Source organism: Protopterus annectens, chromosome 11.part0 (genome assembly GCF_019279795.1).
Source record: "Protopterus annectens isolate FY-2018-M chromosome 11.part0, PAN1.0, whole genome shotgun sequence".
Taxonomy (NCBI): Eukaryota; Metazoa; Chordata; order Ceratodontiformes; family Protopteridae; genus Protopterus; species Protopterus annectens.
Genome location: NC_056745.1, coordinates 1100929880 through 1100949403, shown reverse-complemented (window position 1 = coordinate 1100949403; position 19524 = coordinate 1100929880). Strand labels below are relative to the sequence as shown.

At 36.0% G+C, this 19524-nt stretch overlaps 2 protein-coding genes across 2 annotated transcripts in view; one reads left to right on the top strand and one right to left on the bottom strand.

Annotated features, from left to right (window-relative positions):
• The window catches only part of LOC122815029 (epidermal growth factor receptor kinase substrate 8-like), a 351458-nt gene extending 335215 nt beyond the window's left edge, over positions 1-16243 (top strand). Inside the window, exon 9 of the mRNA XM_044087280.1 lies at positions 16178-16243. Within this exon, the coding sequence (XP_043943215.1) occupies positions 16178-16243 (66 nt within the window). The remainder of the gene's footprint in view (positions 1-16177) is intronic.
• Positions 14329-19524, bottom strand: part of EPS8 (epidermal growth factor receptor pathway substrate 8) — a 2217981-nt gene continuing 2212785 nt past the window's right edge. The window contains exon 17 of the mRNA XM_044087279.1: positions 14329-16424. Within this exon, the coding sequence (XP_043943214.1) occupies positions 16311-16424 (114 nt within the window). The 3' untranslated portion in view covers positions 14329-16310. The remainder of the gene's footprint in view (positions 16425-19524) is intronic.

The following is a 19524-nucleotide window of genomic DNA, read 5'->3' as shown; positions in this document are numbered from 1 at the left end:
CAACAACAGGATAGATCAGCAGTATTACAATATAAAAAACATACAGGTCCACAAGGATCACAGAATGTAAGGTTTATTACCACTTATGCCAGTAATACTTTTAAAATTAAAGAAATAATTTCAAAATATTGGCATATTTTTAGTAATGATCCATTTTTTTCAAACATGGTGAAACAACATTGCCAATTTGGATATCGATGTGGTAAAACGCTTGGACAGTATTTTTCAGGATTCAAGAGAGATACAATTAGTATAGTACCTAGACCAATAGGTCGTCCAGGGAGTACCTTCTGTGGGAATTGTAAATACTGCAAACTGGTTTCAAAAACGTCTTTTACTTCTGTTAACACCAATAAGGTTTATGAGATTAGACATCATATAAAATGTACCAGCACTTGGGTCATCTATATGGCAGTTTGCCAGTGTGGGGCCTTTTGCATTGGACAGACTTCATGTAGTTTTAAACAGAGGATAGCATTGCACATCAGTGATATAAAATGCAAACGTACACGTAGTGCATTATATAAACATACTATTTATCATCCGGCATCTCATTTTATTTTCGTAGGTATTGATATGATAACAACACAGGAGGTTAGTGAATCTTTTGGTCACCAGTTACTTTCCAGTAAGGAACGTAGGTGGATTGTTAACCTGGGTGTGCTTTTTAAACCTGGGCTTAATGATCATTGGTAATAATTTATAAATACATAGGTAGTCAGTATTAGTTAGTTTATAGCTAAATTTATGAGTGTAAATGTATATAGTATGTAAATATGTAATTCTTTATATAGGTTTTTGTATGGGAGTGAGTATATATATATATATATATATATATATATATATATATAAGCATTTGCATGTATATATTAATTTGTATGTGCACATGTTTGTGTATGGATAGATATTCGTATCAATGCACATTTGTTTGTTTATATATGTCTTTTTTGAAGCTTGTGAGTAAGACTTCAATATGATATTTTTGCTTGGGTTTATATCTTTATATGATATTTTGCTTTTGATAATGCTTTTTGCTATATGTATGTGATTTCAGCTATAATAGCCTGTTACTTTAAATGGGAGTCCTATAAAAGCACATTTCTACGTATTCCTGCACTCACTGATGACGCTCTTTTGAGCGAAACTGGTCTGGGGAAGATTGTGTTCACAATAAAGTATGCTGCCTATGTCTCCTTTGAGTGCTGGAAACTTTTTGGGTGGGGTATATATATATATATATATATATATATATATATATATATATATATATATATAAATATATATATATATATATATATATAAATATATATATATATATATATATATATATGTATGCATATATATATATATATATATATATATATGTATGCATATATATATATATATATATATATATATGTATGCATATATATATATATATATATATATATATATGTATATATATATATATATATATATATATATATATATATATATATATGTATGCATATATATATATATATATATGTATGCATATATATATATATATATATATATATATATATATATATATATATATATATATATATATATGTATGCATATATATATATATATATATATATATATATATATATATATATATATATATATATATATATATATATATGTATATATATATATATATGGTATATATATATATATATATATATATATATATATGTGTGTGCATATATATATATATATATATATATATATATATATATATATATATATATATATATGTGTGTATGCATATATATATATATATATATATATATATATATATATATATATATATATACATATATATATATATATATATATATATATATATATATATATATATATATGCATATATACTATCTGGTGCAAAACTGCTTGTGCACTTGACATTCTGTTTTTCGGTACATTGCAGCCGATAGAATGTCGTTCACACAAACAACAGTAAACCTATATATCCATATATACATATACATACATATATATATATAGATATATATACACACACCCACACACACACACACACACACATACATCGATATATATATATGCAAATACATACATATACATATATATACACACACACACACATGCACAGACACACACGCACACATATATATAACATACAGAATAAATATATATACAGAGACAGAGAGAGACCCACACACACACATGCATACCTTTCTGATCAAGTCATGCTTCCTTTTCTCATCACTCATATGATGATGGTCTACAAGCATGGTTTATGGCAAGACCACATCCTGGTACCATTCAAACATATGCGCAACTACTGTCTTACCAAAAATATCATGCTTCATATCTGAAAATCTGCCAAAGCTAAGCCTATACTAAAATCCTCCAATTCATCCAAAGCAACAGACTTTGGACCCATCTCCATCCTTCCAGCCTTCAACTGAATATTAGAAAATCTAATCTTTAACCTGCATGGCAAAATATCATAAAAGTTGATCTCCAACTAGTATACCCAATCCCTTCAACCTTACTGAACTGAGTCCCCATCAGCATAGATTCTGGTCTGATCATAGCACTATAATTACAATATACACTCTCACAGATGACATCCTACAAAACATGGAAAAAGGTAACATCACATGGACTATTTTTATTGACCTGCCTAAAGTCCTTGAAGCCATTAGCTATCCCCACTTACTACACTCTCTAATACACACTGATATCACCCTATGTATTGCATGATCGTTTGGTAAATTTCTAAGTAGCAGATATTTTGCTACACACCTTGGGTCTTCATCCTTCACTACAGTCACCATACAAAAAAGCATCCCTGAAGGGTCAATTCTATCATCTCTTTCTGATCTGTCTAGATTACCCATTATACACCGAGTTATTACAATTTACAGATCAGGGCCTTCCGCTTCCTTCATCTTCCATCTCATATAAACTTACAGCTTGTATCTGAGTAACTGGCTAATCCAGCACAAAGTTTTATTACATCTAAAGAATAGCTGTGCTATTTGTTACCTCTAAAGGACTTACTAAAAATGCTTCTGACTAGTCCATCACGCACAATAAAGAACTCACAGTGTCTAGACCTTTGAATCCTATGTATCTGGCTAGAGAACAGCCTCAATTTTCATTGTTGCAGTCAAATCACCACAGCTAAATTCAATACATTTATTTTTTGGGCTAACAAAAATCTCTTGCTTCATTCCCCCTTAAGGTAGGATTGCCATAGGGAAAGGGTCATTTTACCACAATTGAATATGTATTCCATTTCAAAAAGAAACCACTCCTTACTCTAATCCACCTCCAGTAACATTTGCAGTTTTATAAGACTCTTCCTCTAGGACAAAATGCCTCTGGCACATTCTAGCCAAAGTCAAATGTCTCCCCATTCCAGCAAGGAGCAACACTCCTCTGATGCTCCACGATAATTAAACTTACCAATTTAGAATGCTTCCTATTCCTTGCTAGCAGACTTGCAGAAAGGCAATCACCATATAGTATGAGATCATAGTCTGCCTTCACTTCTAACCTCCTTATTCCATTCACCAAACTAAAACAAACACAAGACTTGTCATGGCCCCCTCAATATGCAAATCTGTCCCTAAACATATAATTACACATGGCCTTTCCTTATATTCTGATCTCCTAAATCTCCATACATAGCAAATTAACAGCTCAGATGGCATCCATATGCTCTGTGCACCTTACACATTTGTATATAATGTATTATTTCCCGAAGATCCCTTTTGCTATTATCTTGTCCATTTCAGTTTTTCTAGCATGGTACTTTATGTTAATGTTGGGGGTTGGCTAAATGGTTAACGTACTTATGTTGCAGATACAAGGCACCGGATTTGATTCTCACCTTTAGGGTTGAGTACTGGCATAACAGTTAAGGTGTTTACCTACCTCACAGCCACAGGCTACAGGGATAGATTCTCATTTTTGAGAGAAATTAGCTAGGCTTAAAATGGCCCAGACGGGCAGCTAGCCTAGTACTTAACTATGATTGTACATGCTGCTTCACCACAGGCCAATCAAATACTACATGGAAAAAGTATAAACAGAGTCATCTTTTTGAACTACAAAAACTCTGAGTTTAAAACTGCTGTTTGACTGCATTGATTTTTGGCTTTTCTACATTTAAAGGTTTGGATTTTTTTTATTACTTTTTGATTTTGGTATTATTATAATACAGCTCATTGTATTTTAAAATTTGTTTTACTGCAAATTTTTTTTCTTGACGTCTTAAAAGTTGTTGGCTAGGTTCAATCTTACTTACCCACCCAACTCCTGTGGTTTTAAACTTGGTGTCTTTTAGCTGCCCACCTCTACTGTAAATTAAAGTATACAAGCCCCACCCAGTGCTATTTCTACTGGACACAAATAGTTGAAACTGATAAGACATTCCTACTAAACTCTTAAAGCTTAAGTTAGCCTATTTTTTGGGTAATCCCCATTTCAACTAGTGCATGCTGCAATATTCAGAGTATTAATCTGAATTATATATTGTTCTTTTCTGCATTTTCCATGTTTTAACCAAAAGTCATCAGTTCCCATTTTTAACTTAGTCTGGGACCTTAGCTTGTAGTACCCCTTACAGCAGTGGGAGAATTGTGAGTGGCTACAGGATCTGTGTCTCATTTATTTCATTTCTACTGCACTTTTCTGTTTGTAATTTAGTTAGTCTGGGACCCTTAGTCTTGTAGTATCACTCACAATAGTGAAATAATTGTGAATTGCTGTTTTCTCCTCATTTTTTTCCTGTTTGCATTTTACTTGGTTTGGGGACTTTAGTCTAGTCTTGTAGTATTACTCACAATTGTGAGGGCATTGTGAATTGCTGCAGGATCTGAACTGCATTTTATTACATTTCTACAACATTTCTTCTGTGTTTTACTTGCCCTGTATAAAAGCAGGCATCTAGAGCTGTAATTGTCCATATAAAAATTCCACTGCTATTTTCTTAAATATCTAGCTGAGTGAAGAGCAGCTATTTTGCCCGCTAAGAAGCATTACCCCAAGAGTGTTATTTCAGGTCAATCCTAGACCTCTCCTCCCAGCCCAGCAACTCAAAACCCTGACTGCACCATCTCTCATAGAACACAAAAGAGAGGATATCTCCAATCAGGTTGCCAGTATCACACACATTATTACTACTATGGATGAGAGACAAACTCACATATACTGAAGCTCTTAAGGGCAGTCTACCCATACCTCAAAGGCCAACCATACACTGCCCTCATCAATCTCCATAACACTCTACAAAGACAACATTCCCCAGGACAGACACGGGTCTATATTAGCAAATCAAAAAACCCTTTAAGCGAATACCTAAACATCGACACCTATAATGCATACCGCAAAAATCCCAAATGCACTAAACAGAGAAAAATAAAATAATGAACTGTCATAGTCAGCCAACCCCACCGCCAGCTACATACTACCTACCCAAACAAAATAAATAAACCACATACATACACTAACCAAACCCTACTTCTAACCTAAAGCACCAAAGCCCTACTTCTAACCCTACACTAAACCGCACATACACAACTAACTATGTACTATCCTTAACCAATCCCTAACCCTAAGGTCCGTAACCACCGCACGTCCCCTACAGACATACACCCAAAAGAATAAATAATACACATACATACATTTAACAAAACCCTACTTCCAACACTACACTAAACCGCCACATACACAACTATCTATGCACTATCCTTAACCCCTCCCTAACCCTAAGGTCCATAACTACTGCACACTTCCCCTACAGACATACACCCAAAACAAATAAATAATACACATACATACAGCTAAATAAAACCCTACTTCTAACACTATACTAAATCTTACATACTTTACCTATTTATTAACTTACATTAACCCACATCCTAACCCCAAAGTCCTATCTATCGCACACTTACCTTACAGAGCTATACCGCAGACAGGCCAACCATTGCACTTTGACATTTCAATTTTCTCTGTTTTGGATGTTCGGCATTGCCATATTTCGCACAATGTCACACACTTTCCATATTTGCGATTATGGTCTTTCATTTTGCTAATAGGAACCCGACACACACAGCCACATCTCACAATGTCTCAACCTCTAAGTCATTCAGGCAAACTGCCACAGATCCCAATACATTGGTCATTAAGGAAACTATTGAGAGACACAATGATGCCACCCTCACCAGGTTAAGCAAGGAGATAGTCGTGGTCAGAAGCCTATTGGGGGCAAGAGTCTGCCAGATCTCTCATGTACTCAGGACACTGAACCACCGGTACCAGTATGACTCTGTCATAATCTATGGAGTGTTAATGACCTGAGACATACCTCCCTGGACTGTGAAGACAGATATGATAAACGTTTCAGATTGTGTGTCTCAGTCAGGTATGAGCTTAGCACTGAATAGAATTCTACCCTCTACAAGGATGATATCACAATATAAGCAGAGGATGATTGACTAACAATTGGATTAGTTACTGGTGTCATTGTAAGGGAGTCCAAAATGTGTCAGCTTGGGAGGACCAGAAATACACAAAGGCACAGGACCACCACAAGCTGGACTCAACAATTTATTTAGCGCTTTCGCCAGTTGTGAACTATGACTTCTTCAGAATAAATGCAGTAAAAAAGACTTATATATATATATATATAGATACACACACACACACATATATATATATATATATATATATATACATATATAACCCCACCCTAACCTTAATTAATTAATTAGAAGAGTTGCCGTTAGTTTTTAAACTGCCAATACTCATAATAAAAATATATACACATGTGAAACAATATATCATGTAACACAACTTCCTATGCTTCTATTGTGAAACACATATATATATAAAAAACATCTATTAAATCCTAAATATATAATAAAACTATGATATAGTAACCCTAAAATATCTAACATGCATTTAAAAATAAAACTCTGATTTGAGTTTTAAAAAACTAACTAATGATATAACTTCATTTAAACCTGGGGGGGGAGGTTCACCACACTGACCCTCATTTGCCACAGCAATTCTTTGTACTCTAAAAAGGTGTCACTGGGTCACCCCTCTCTCATCCAAAACTACATGTTCAAGTACATGAAATTTAAAATTATGTTCAGGAAACTGAATGAGGTGTTTTGCCAAAGCATTTTTACTATTACCTCTCCCTATATCATAAATGTGCTGGTAGATCCATGTCCTGAAAGCATTTTTAGTTTTCTCCACATAATATCTTTCACAAACCTGGCACAGGGCTAAATAAACAACATTTCTGGTACCACAGTTACTCTTGTGCCATGATCGCACTACCCCATGGCAAGGTATTTCAACATTATCTCCCTCTAATATAAACCTACATTGAGAGCAGTGGCCACATTTCGTGGTATATCCACCCTGTTGCATACTTTTTTCACTCTTCTTCCTTTCTAACATATTTTTATACTAATACATTGTTTATATACCACTTTGGGTTTTCCTCCTATTTTACTCACCACTTGTTCATCATACTTCAATGAAAAACATTTTTTATACAGTATATCTCTTAGCTCAGAGAACTGGGGAGTATAAGTCAAAATCCATGCCCTCCCAAAGGAACACCGATTATATCTCTTGTGGTACTACTTGTAATAGTATTAATGTTTTCTCATTCGGGTTGTGGGTCCATGACCACACCTAAACCCAAAAGTGGAAAAAAAATTCCTTTTTCCCTTTTCTCGGTGACTTCTTGTAGGATTGGTTCTAAAAATTTGTGTGGATACCCTCTTTTACTCAATATGTTACATAACACATCTCTTTCATGATAAAACATATCAATCTCACTTATCATCCTAGCTAATCTAACCCCCTGTCCCTTAACAAGATACTTTTTTTGGTGTATGGGGTGACAGCTTTCGAAGTGTAATAATGTGTTCGAGTAAGTAGGTTTCCTATAAATAGCTGAAGTAAATTTCTTCATCTGCCTATTTTTATCAATCCGAATATCCAGACAGTTAATATATTCACTATTAGTTTCCATAGTAAACTGTAAGAAACTGGTACTGATATTCAAATAGCTGAAAAATTCCTGCAACTGATCCTGGGCCCCTCCCCACAAAATAAGGATGTCATCTAGGTATCTGCCATAAAACTGACATAACTTATATGGTTCTGAAACAAAAACCTTCGTAACCTCCCATTGTGTAATTACTATATTAGCAAACATGGGGGCACAAACTGCCCCCATGGCAACACCAGAGGTTTGTCTGAAAAGTTGACCTTCAATAGAACCATTTCCATTAACATCCTAAATGTAAGTATTCGATCATGTGAATATTGGGTATTCTTACACAAAAAATCATAAAATAATTCCATACCCTCTGAATGTGGAATAATATTAAACAAATATTTCACATCAGTTGTTACCCATATACTATCTTCACTATACAAATCCTGCTTAAGTTTTCTAAGGCAGTCCCATGAATCAGTAATAATATGGGAGAATTTAATCAAAATTTTTTTAGATGATAATCCAAAAATTGTGGCTATTGTTAAGGTCTTACATGCTTTTGCATCAACATTTGGTCTTAAGGGAGGGTTGGTGGTGTCTTTGTGGATCTTTGGGATCTCAAAAATCGTAGGGATCCTTGGATTGGTTCGAGTCATAAATTCATACTCATTTTTTTGTATCTGGTCATTCATCAATAATTCATACAAGGTGATGTCAATTTTCCTATAAGCTATATTTAACTCATTGATTGACACTTGTTCATAACCATCACCATAAAAATGACACAACATACTATCTTCATATCTTTGCTGGTCCATCACCACCAACCCTCCCCTTTATCCGGCTTCATAATCTGAATAGACTTGTCATTGCATATATTTAATAACAAATTACTCTCTGCTACAGTTAAATTTCTAGTCTCTACACTATGTTTGTTCTTCTTACATATATTTCTTATGTCATTAGTACACATCATGTCAAACAGCTGTAGGGAGGGGTGTAGGGGTGGGTTGTAAAGACTAGTTTTTTTTACATTGTATATTATACTGTTCAGTACAGTTGTTATCCAAAATTACATTTAAATTAAGTTTCCTAACATAAATCATAAAATCCACTAGTGTTTTTCCACACTGGCCTTTTTTGTTGGTACAAAATTAAGGCCTCGTTGAAATAAATTAGCCCATTCCTTGATCACTCGAGCACTACTTAAATTAAAGATTTTAAAGTCGTTATGTTGGTTAAGGACAATCTTACAGTTACCTGAATTCATATCAGAAATAACACTGTGTTGCTCTACCAACTGCCACTGTTCCCTCTGCCCCCCCCCTTGTCCCATATGTCCCTCTCCCTCGTCCCTGTCCATTCCAGGAATTCCTGAGGCCAGATTGATTGCTGTTGAAGTTGTTCTGTTGGTTCCTGATCCTTTCGGATCTCCTGGGGGGTACCCCTAAAGGGACATTATCATAATTGCCATCATTCCCATTGACATGAGTATTATGAAAACCGTGCATGTCTAATGCATCTTCTCCCTCATAAAAGGAGTCTTCCTCAAATATATCACCCATTACAGGATTATTAACCTGACTATTTTTTGGCAAGGGGTAAGCCTGACCAAACTGGTATTGTTTCCGATCTCTTTCCAGTTTCTTACTTTTTTTTGTCTTTTATACTGGATATAATCTTATCATTGTTAACAAAAAGGCTTTATATTCATTGGTTGTCATAGCAAAACACAAATCATGCTTAATATCCTCATCCAGTCTACTAACAAGTTTCTTTTAACATATTAAACTTTTTCTCATTGTCCTTCAATGATAACTCTAATAGTTCACAACCATGTCTGTTAAACAAATTGAGTAAGCCTCTATGCATGTCTGAGTCTTTAACTAGACCATTAGGGAACTTCCAGCACCTAAGGCCCTTGGGAAATTCCAGCACCTAAGGCCCTTGGGAAATAATGAACGGTCATAGTCGGCCAACCTTACCACCCGCTACATACTACCTACCCAAAAAAATAAATAAACCACATACATACACTAACCAAACCCTACTTCTAACCTAAAGTAAAGCACCAAAACCCTACTTCTAACCCTACACTAAACCTCACATACACAATTAACTATGTACTATCCTTAACCCCTCCCTAACCCTAAGGTCCGTAACTACTGCACACGTCCCCTACAGACATACACCCAAAAGAATAAATAATACACATACATACATTTAACAAAACCCTACTTCCAACACTACACTAAAACCTAATACACAACTATGTATGCACTATACTTAACCCATCCCTAACCCTAAGGTCCGTAACTACCGCACACTTCCGCTACAGACATACACCCAAAACAAATAAATAATACACATACATACAGCTAAATAAAACCCTACTTCTAACACTATACTAAATCTTACATACATTACCTATTTATTAACTTACCTTAACCCACATCCTAAGCCTAAAGTCCTATCGCACACTTACCTTACGGAGCTATACCGCAGACGGGCCAACCATTGCACTTCAACATTTCAATTTTCGCTGTTTTGGATGCTCGGCATTGCCATATTAAGCATAATGTCTCGCTCTTTCCATATTTGCAATTACAGTCTTTCGCTCTGCTGATAGGAACCCGACACACACAGCCACATCTCACAATGTCTCAACCTCTAAGTCATTTAGGCAAACTGCCACAGATCCCAATACATTGGTCATTGGAGAAACTATTGTAAGACACAATGATGCCACCCTCACCAGGTTGCGCAAGGAGAGATAGTCGTGGTCAGTTGCCTATTGAGGGCAAGAATCTGCCAGATCTCACATGCACTCAGGACACTGAACCACCGGTACCAGTATGACTCTGTCATAATCCATGGAGTGTTAATGACCTGAGACATATCTCCCTGGACTGTGAAGACAGATATGACAAAAGTTTCAGACTGTGTGTCCCAGTCAGGTATAAGCTTAGCACTGAACAGAATTCTACCCTCTACAAGGATGATATCACAATATAAGCAGAGGATGATTGACTAACAATTGGATTAGTTACTGGTGTTGGTGTCATTGTAAGGGAGTCCAAAATTTGTCAGCTTGGGAGAATGATTAACAGACCATGCTGCTTTGCCAGGAATGGTTTGCTCCTGTCCCCACTAGGTTTTCGGATATTGGCCAAAACATTACCCACCCCTATAGTGCCTTTTTCAGGCAATGCCCGATCTAATAAATCTTCTAACATAGTAAATTTTATGCAAGATAAGCTAAAGGTGTTACTGCTCAGTGCTAGGATTCTCAACAAGAAACACCACTGTCTGGAAGCACTCCTCACCCAGATGAGTGTTGACATGTATGCAGTTACTTAGACCTGGTTTAAAGGTGAGGAAGGCACCCCGGGAAGTACAAGGCTATAATGCCTTCCACACATTTAAACCAGCTACTGCACAAGAAGGGAAGGGTGGTGGAGGTGTACCAATCTACACAAAAAGTAAGACTGGTCAAACAATATGACATGCTTGAGCTACTCCATGTCTAATTAGCCTCAAGTAAAGTCCAATACCATATCCTTGCTATGGGTCTCCATCTATGACTCAGGATAACCATACCATTTACTTGAAATGTTCTAGATTCACTCAAAATTTATCCCAACACCACATTCATGGGCGAGCTCAATTATTCTGCCATACACCGGAATGCATACACAACCCACTAATATGCAGGCTCAAAGATTCCTGGATTTTGTCAAAGCAAACACCCTAGAGAACAACCAGTCTGCACACCTACTGGGGATTCAAATATCCTGAATCTGGCACTCACAATAATGAGGGAATTTTGCACCCCTAACCCTTGTGTAATGTCCTCACTGGTCATATCACATCACAAAATGGTAGCTCTTGAAATAAATATAAAGCCCAAACTCACAAAAAACTCTAGAACCTTTAAAAACTTTTCCAAGGCTAACTACCTCCTATTAAGTGAAGGCATAGCTAAATTCCAAGCCCTGCTACTAAACTCAAGAGAACATGGTGGCCTACGTGGAAGTGTTTACGGAAACACTATACAAACATGTATATAACTGCATAGAAACAGCAGTTCCAAACTGAAATAAACTTTTAAAAAGATTATTTTTCTGTCTTAGTTTCAAAAGATTTGAGGAGAGGTAACGACAAGATAAAAATTCTTAAAAGAGAAACTTTCTAGGAAGTTAAGATCCAAGCAGACAAAAATCCTGTTATTAATGAAATGGTTTACTATCAAAATTCGGAATGGCAGTTGTGCGTTTATTCACAATGTCGAACCGAAACTACAAAAATGTGCTCATCGATCCCTGCAAAATATCATAACTGATAACTGGTCTCATTCACACCACCAAACTTTTGGAATTGAAAGTCCATGTTAGCATGTACATTTTGCAGGGGGGCACCCCCCAATACCCTCTGCAACTTAAATATACCAACTCCGAGATCGCACTACAGTGAAGAAAATGGGAAATTCCCTACTCCCCCACTGTACCGTGATCTCCATTCACAATGCCGAACTCATAATAACGAATGAACCTCTACATTCGTTATTATGGTTCATAATACTGCAGTTTGGCATTGCGAACCTTGAGCACCATGATTTCGACCAAGCAACAGTCATACAATTGCCTCATACCTCTCAACTGTACAGATTTTTGCAAAATGTCCAGATTTCTGCCTCATATTTTTGGTCTGTTCCTCATAAAATTTGTGGTTTTCTGGCAAATCATTGAAGATTGAAATCACCAAGTAATGACATTTGAGTTTCAGACTTTATACCCTCCAGAAAATGCATAACATTGCTAAACCTGCTATTCTAGCAACTTTCTAAGTTTATAGGAGCAATATTTAAATCCTGTCCCTATTTTTGGGCCTTTGTCACCCCATTCTTTCTTGTTTTGCCCAGATTTCTTGCCCTGAGAGGTTTAGCGGTATGACTGTCATTCCAAATTTTGATAGTAAACCTAATGAAAGAATCTGTATGAAGTTTTTTTTTTTTTTTCTAGAATAGCATATTTGTTAATACTGGCTGGTTTACATGCAAAATTGTCATTAATTAAATGTGTTCAGTAGACTGAAGTGGAACTGTTAGTTGATTGGTCAAGTATTTAAGTGCTAATTTTTTACAAGTGTATTTAAATGTGGTTTTTACTGCACCTTTTATTCTGATGAAGTCTTTGGACAAAAGCAGTAAATCTCTGTGAATAAATACAAATTATTTTACTTGTGGTATTTCTGCTGCCTTCCAGTGAATGTTTTTTTGTTATACATTGCAATATTCTGCCACTATAATATTCAGGGTTTGAATATTCGGTTAATCAAATCTTCAGCCTTTTTATTTTGGCATGTGCTTCACTAGCACAATCTTGTAGTCCACATCTCTCTCTCTCTCTCTCTCTCTCTAGAAATTCACAAACTTTGTTGGTAGTTGAGACAAAGAAGCTCACCGCTTCTAAATGACTGTATCAGTTTAAGTGCATCCTTAATTGACATAATTGTAAGAACACCCTCACTGCCTACCCTGACAACTTTTCCATTGCACTTTAACACTTTCCTTTTTTATACAGATTTTATTTTAAAATACACTTGGCATGTTTCTGCAGATGCAACAAACTTATAACAGGGTGCAGGTGATATTAAGTGGCCAGAATTTTAAGTTTAACATTTTTTTGTTTTACAAATTTAGGCATTTATTGGCGTTTTGGCATCACAATACATACTGAATGTATTTAGTACTCCAGACTTTATTGCAGATTTGATAAGAAGTCTGAACTGCCACTGTATGAGATGCAAGTGCTTAACCCTTGTAACTATTGTTTATCATTAGAGGAGTTTTAGTTTCTCCTTTGAGTCAAGATATTTTTAATTTCATTTTTAATTACACAGTTTCTGAATCATAAGGAAAGGAGAGAAAACTCTGCAGTAGTGAACAGAATAGTCACTTAAACTGTGGATCTCAGTCTCAAAAGCAGCACAGAGAAAGCAATCTGGGAAAAGTAATATTAGGAAACTAGGAAAAGGGAAATGTATTTGTGGAGAAGCAGAAAAAACCCAGCTCAAACTCTTCATTGCTTCATATTTAATAACTGCTGAAGAGCATTCTTTCCAAGGCTGACCTCTTCCTTTCTTTCTCCTTAGTCCTAATTATTCATATTTGCTAGCATATTTGTCACCCTCCCACCTGAGTTTACCATTAAAGTCATTAAACTGTAGCTTCCTAATCCAAACTTCGGCACAGCTTCCCCTTCACGGCTGTGATACTGAGCCAGCAACTAATTAAAACATTAAGGAAACATTACAAACTTAAGAATGTGCCAAACACTGTTTATTGCAAACTCTTAAATGAATCATGTGGAAAAGGCACCGTGAAACTATTTAATAACAAGTGTGATTCCAGCTACATGGATTTACCATTGCCAAAATTTACAAGTCCTCTTTACAATGTACATTTACATTACATACATTCACTGAAAAAAAAAAGACATTTCATCTCAGGAAAAAACACATTTACTGGACAGCTTCACTAAAATATTTCAAATTGCATTTATATGTATATATTAACAGATCAACACATGGTGAGACAGAATTAAGATAATTCTAGAAGATAATGGCAGCCTGATACCATGTAACTTGAAAAGAAAGGTTGGTGGTGTGCTTATCAAGACTATGGTAACAATTTAAGCTGGACAGCAAGAATGAATAGGGCGGGGAAGTACTTACAATTTAGCAGCTTTCTAGTATTAACAGATGCATTACATACTCAGTCCAAAAGGCCCACATCTGCCTTTTTAAAACTGACCAAATCAAACAAGCCAGTCACAGATCGCTAAAGAGGTCTATGTGTTTCACTTGTGGGTTGTCCAACAAAAGCCACCCCACCCCCAAATCATGCTTCTTGGTCCACAAAAACCTAAATTAATCATAAGTACAGAAAAATGAAGGAATGAAGTACCGATATCAAAACAAGTCATCTTAAAAATGATAGGAGCTCAGAGTGCTTGTGTATAATCTATTTGACAGTGAAACAGTATCTTCTGAGAAGTGCAGCATCTACAAATATATGGCATTGTTTTGTGTATCTACTTTCTGCTCAGACATCCTCACTTCAGAAGAGATAAAGCTCTTTTTTTCTTTTTTTATAAAACTATAAGAAGGCTGGGCAAGCAAAAGGCCACCAGAGAATTGCAAGCCATGCACACCCTAGTTTTCTCAGACACAACCCAGACAAGGAAAAGTGGCCAAAGCTCAAAATTCATGCTTGCACAGTGTCAAGGTTTAAGCTGTCACAGGATGAAGTCTTGGACATCTTTATAAAGGCAAAGCATCTTATCCTTTTAATAAGGAACTGCGGTTTGTAATCTGCTGACAGAAGGGATTAAAATGATACACTTCCTTAAAGTACAACTCATTTTTATTCTCATAACGCCCCAGTACTAAGTAGGCCTGAAATAGTTCACAATAAATATGCTTCATTATTGCTTTCACTGGGACATGTTTTAAAAATGAACAAGTAACTGCCATCTAAGTCCAATCTTTGTCTAACACATTTCAGTCACTCAGTGATGTTTTACCCAACAATAACATTTCCTTGGTATCCCGTCACAGGGTATATCTTAAATAAATACCAAGAATGTTACTTGCTTTCACAAAAAATTACAATTTAAACCAGCATATTCACTATCGCTAACAGTGTAACTATATATGATATAAGGAAGTGCCCCAAAAACTCAAGTAATAGTCACTGAAAATGATATGTGTAAAAAAAATAAAATAAAAAAGCTGCATTGCTTTGATTCACGTCTGTATAAGCTTTCATTTTTTGGCATTATTTGACAAACATAAATATGCCTCAAATACTCTTTCTTTGAAAAAGATGCAAGTTAAGTAGACACTTCTCACTTCTGATATGAGTAATGTGCAAAGGTTCAAGTCTCCGCAAAGCAGACCTAATACTAAGCTCCAAAGTTTTCTTTCATACTCTTGAGACAAACAAAAATCCCAAAATGATCTCCATCACATTTAGGGCATGTGATAAGTCACAGTTAAGATCACTGGGGAGCAAGGTCTCTCTTCCATTGTGCAGTCCACTTCAAGATATATTTCCCGTTTCTGAAGATTTGGGATAACCTTTGTTACTGTTTTTGTATTCCAAGCAGATCTTGGCATTGTCTATGGATATGCTTCACCCTCATGGATCTTCTTTCCATGTCTTCCTAAAATGAAAGCTGTTCATTGAAATATCATTTTTAAAGCAAAAATAAAGTGATTCTGCTCTGCACAGTTCCCTCATCAGTGAGTGCTTCCTTCATCAAAAGACTCCACTCCAGAATCTGTGGCACTGGACATTATTTTCTCTTGTCGCCTTCTCATAATTTCTTGAAGTTCTGAGCTGCCGCTGTTTTTCTAAAAAAATAATTACAAAAGAAAAGTTATTTTTACAGGAAAAAATTATCTGCAGCTTTCTAAAAGAAAGAGAGAGTTTTTTGTGTGTGTGTGCGCGTGCGTGTGCGTGTGTGTGTGTGTGTGTGTGTGTGTGTGTGTGTGTGTGTGTGCACGAGCAAGTGTATGTTGGGGGTGGGGGCAGCAGTGCTACAGCTAGAAATCACACCATAAGGGGAATAATTCTGAAATGTGTCAGCTGACTTTTGTACACCAGGACAAGATCATGTGAAAAAGGCTTTTTAACTGAAAGAATTTCCATTTACAGAATGTGAGAATCCATCTTACTGCAGTCTTAGCCCTCGCATTAACCTTACAATATAAAATCAAAATCCTTTCTGAGAAGTGTGCATTACTTCAACACGTAGTTTGTCACATCACAGGCTATACAGAAAAATTGGGATCAAAAGCAGAAAGCAAAAGAAGAATCGCCATTTAGTTAATTTGTTATATAAATGATTAACAATATGTTTAAAGTGCTTAGCTTAATGAATATTAAAAGTAATGCAATTTAAAAAGATGAGGCAAAAATGCCTTAGTATTTCAAAATTCACAAAGCCTTTGATCCCACCAAAACATTTCTATTGCCTCAGCTCCAGAATGGATCTCATAGAAGTTGCTTAAGGACACAAAATGAGTACATTAGACAGTATAGCATAGAAAGTGTACCTCTCTAACAAGTGAAGTAGAGTACCTGTTCTCAGGTATTATCAGTGAAAATGGGTTCATGACATTCAACAAAATTCAGTAAACTCGAACACTAAGGTCACATACAGACTTGGGAGAACAGATTCAAATGTCATGAAAAAAGTGAAAGAAAGTGAAATCATAAAAGACAAGAAATGCAGATGTTTACAAACAATTCAACAGAAGTTTTCTGTTCTGTCCTGTTGCATGTGTTCTATCACTAGTCCCTAAACAGCTGCCCATCTCTATGTATTCTTTAACCCTTCACATATTATATGCTGTTCCACTGTTCCAAGCAACAAATACCCTTTCAGTATCTAACATGCTGCTATAGTGTAGCCCACTCTTCTGGACAATTTCACTCCACTGGTGCTTCTATAATACAAGCTTAATTTTATTTATGCATGTACGCATGCAAGTCTGCCTGCGTGCGTGCATGTAACTATGTATGCGTACATCCATGCAAGTATGTATGTATATATGTATGCTTGTATGCATGTAAGTATGCATCTATGATTTGTTGACTGAGTTAATTTGCCCCATCTTCAGGATAGACCTGAAGTAGTGTTAATACTGACTGGGGGAAACGGACTGATCATTGGATAAATTTCTGTATCTTTTCATTGAAACTGTCACAAATTAAGATAAGTTGAAATATGTATACAAGTGCCACTTTCATGACTAAACACATAGGGGAGCTTAATAAAGTACCCCTCTCTCTCTCTCTCTCTCCCTTCTGTTGGATCTTTTACCTGCACCTAAGCTGCCACCAACACAGGCAGATGGGACCTCAGTTTAATGTCTCAGTGAAGGACACTGTACTCCAGTGACTAGACCCCTACCACCACATATGGTGTACTGCAGGTCAGTACTGCAAAAATGAATCTAAGAACCTGGTGTGGTAAAAGAACTCACATCCATTAGATCTTTCTGTATTGAAGACAGTGTGTGGTCAGCTGATCACCTGACAGTGATTGAAGGGATGAACGGTCAAGTTAAAAGAAGCAACTTATATAAGTTAAACCAGCAATGAACAAACAAGAAGACTCAAGTTACAAGAATTCATATTCCAAAAGAAATTAATATGTTTGCTTTTAACATATAATTACCTTCAAACAAGTCTTCAAAATGGCCTTGAAGTCCCTTACATCTATAAGCCTCTTTTTACTTTCTGCAGTCTACAAATCTCTCTGCTGTAAGGCTGCCTCCATCTCCTTTTAACTCTTTCCACCACTGTACCCCCTTCTCTGCCTCTGGCACACATGGTCTAAGTCAGCGTTACATAAAGAGAAGCACTCGTGTCAACCAGTGTTATACACAGCCTTGCAAGTGACCTATATAAAGGTCAGTGTACCCCCTCCTCAGCCTCGGTCGCACAGTGTTACATAAAGAGCAGCAGTCATGCCACACAGCTTTGTGAGTGATCTTCATAAATGTCGGATAACTAAAAAATTCAGTTTACTCACATAGAAGGTTTTAGAGCACATTAAGGCAGTTAAAACAAATGAAGACTTACCTTATATATAAATATATATATATATATATATATATATATATATATATATATATATATATATATATATATACATACATATATAAAATCATACACACACAAACAAACTCTCTGCAGGCCAGGGTTTATGCATTAGCAAGGGCAGTGGCACGGATGTACTAAGCAATTTTCTGATGTGGTTAGCTTTGATCAGGCAGCTGTTATACCCAAGCTTTTCCATTTATTAATACCATCAAACTTTGAATAAACCCTAGCATATTTACTACCTTAAAATAAATTCTCTGCTGGGCACAGTTTTTGAACTAGCAAAAACAGCAGCTTAGTTTTGAGACAAATCGGATAGCATTCCTGATACACTCTTCCAAAGATGCATTTATACCTACTGGGCTTTCATGGTTAACACAAAGAAAATAATAGCAATAATGAATGCTTGCATTAAGTATAGTGATGTCTGCAGTATCTTTGCAAATGTATTAACCCTGGAAATGAGTCAAATGGCAAAAATCAGAAAGGCATACATAAATGACTGAAGTGTAAGAAATTATGCATGCTTTATTCAGTCTGCTTGGTGTCAGTCAGAAATGCAATACATTCACACACTTCCTCTCACCCTTACCATTACCAAACTCCCTGCATTCTCAAGAGATGCTCTCCACTGCCTCCTGACTTCCCTTACTTCCTGGCATGATCCCTAGCTCCTCCTCCTCTCATGCCCACATCATTCTGACATTTTCTCATTGAGGCATGCTGGACAAAACATTACCTGGCCAAAGATTCTTCTGTCTCATTTTAGCAGGTAAAACATGCTATAGTAAAGCAGGGACACAACATGTATAACTTAATACCCTGTCTCTGATACTCTCA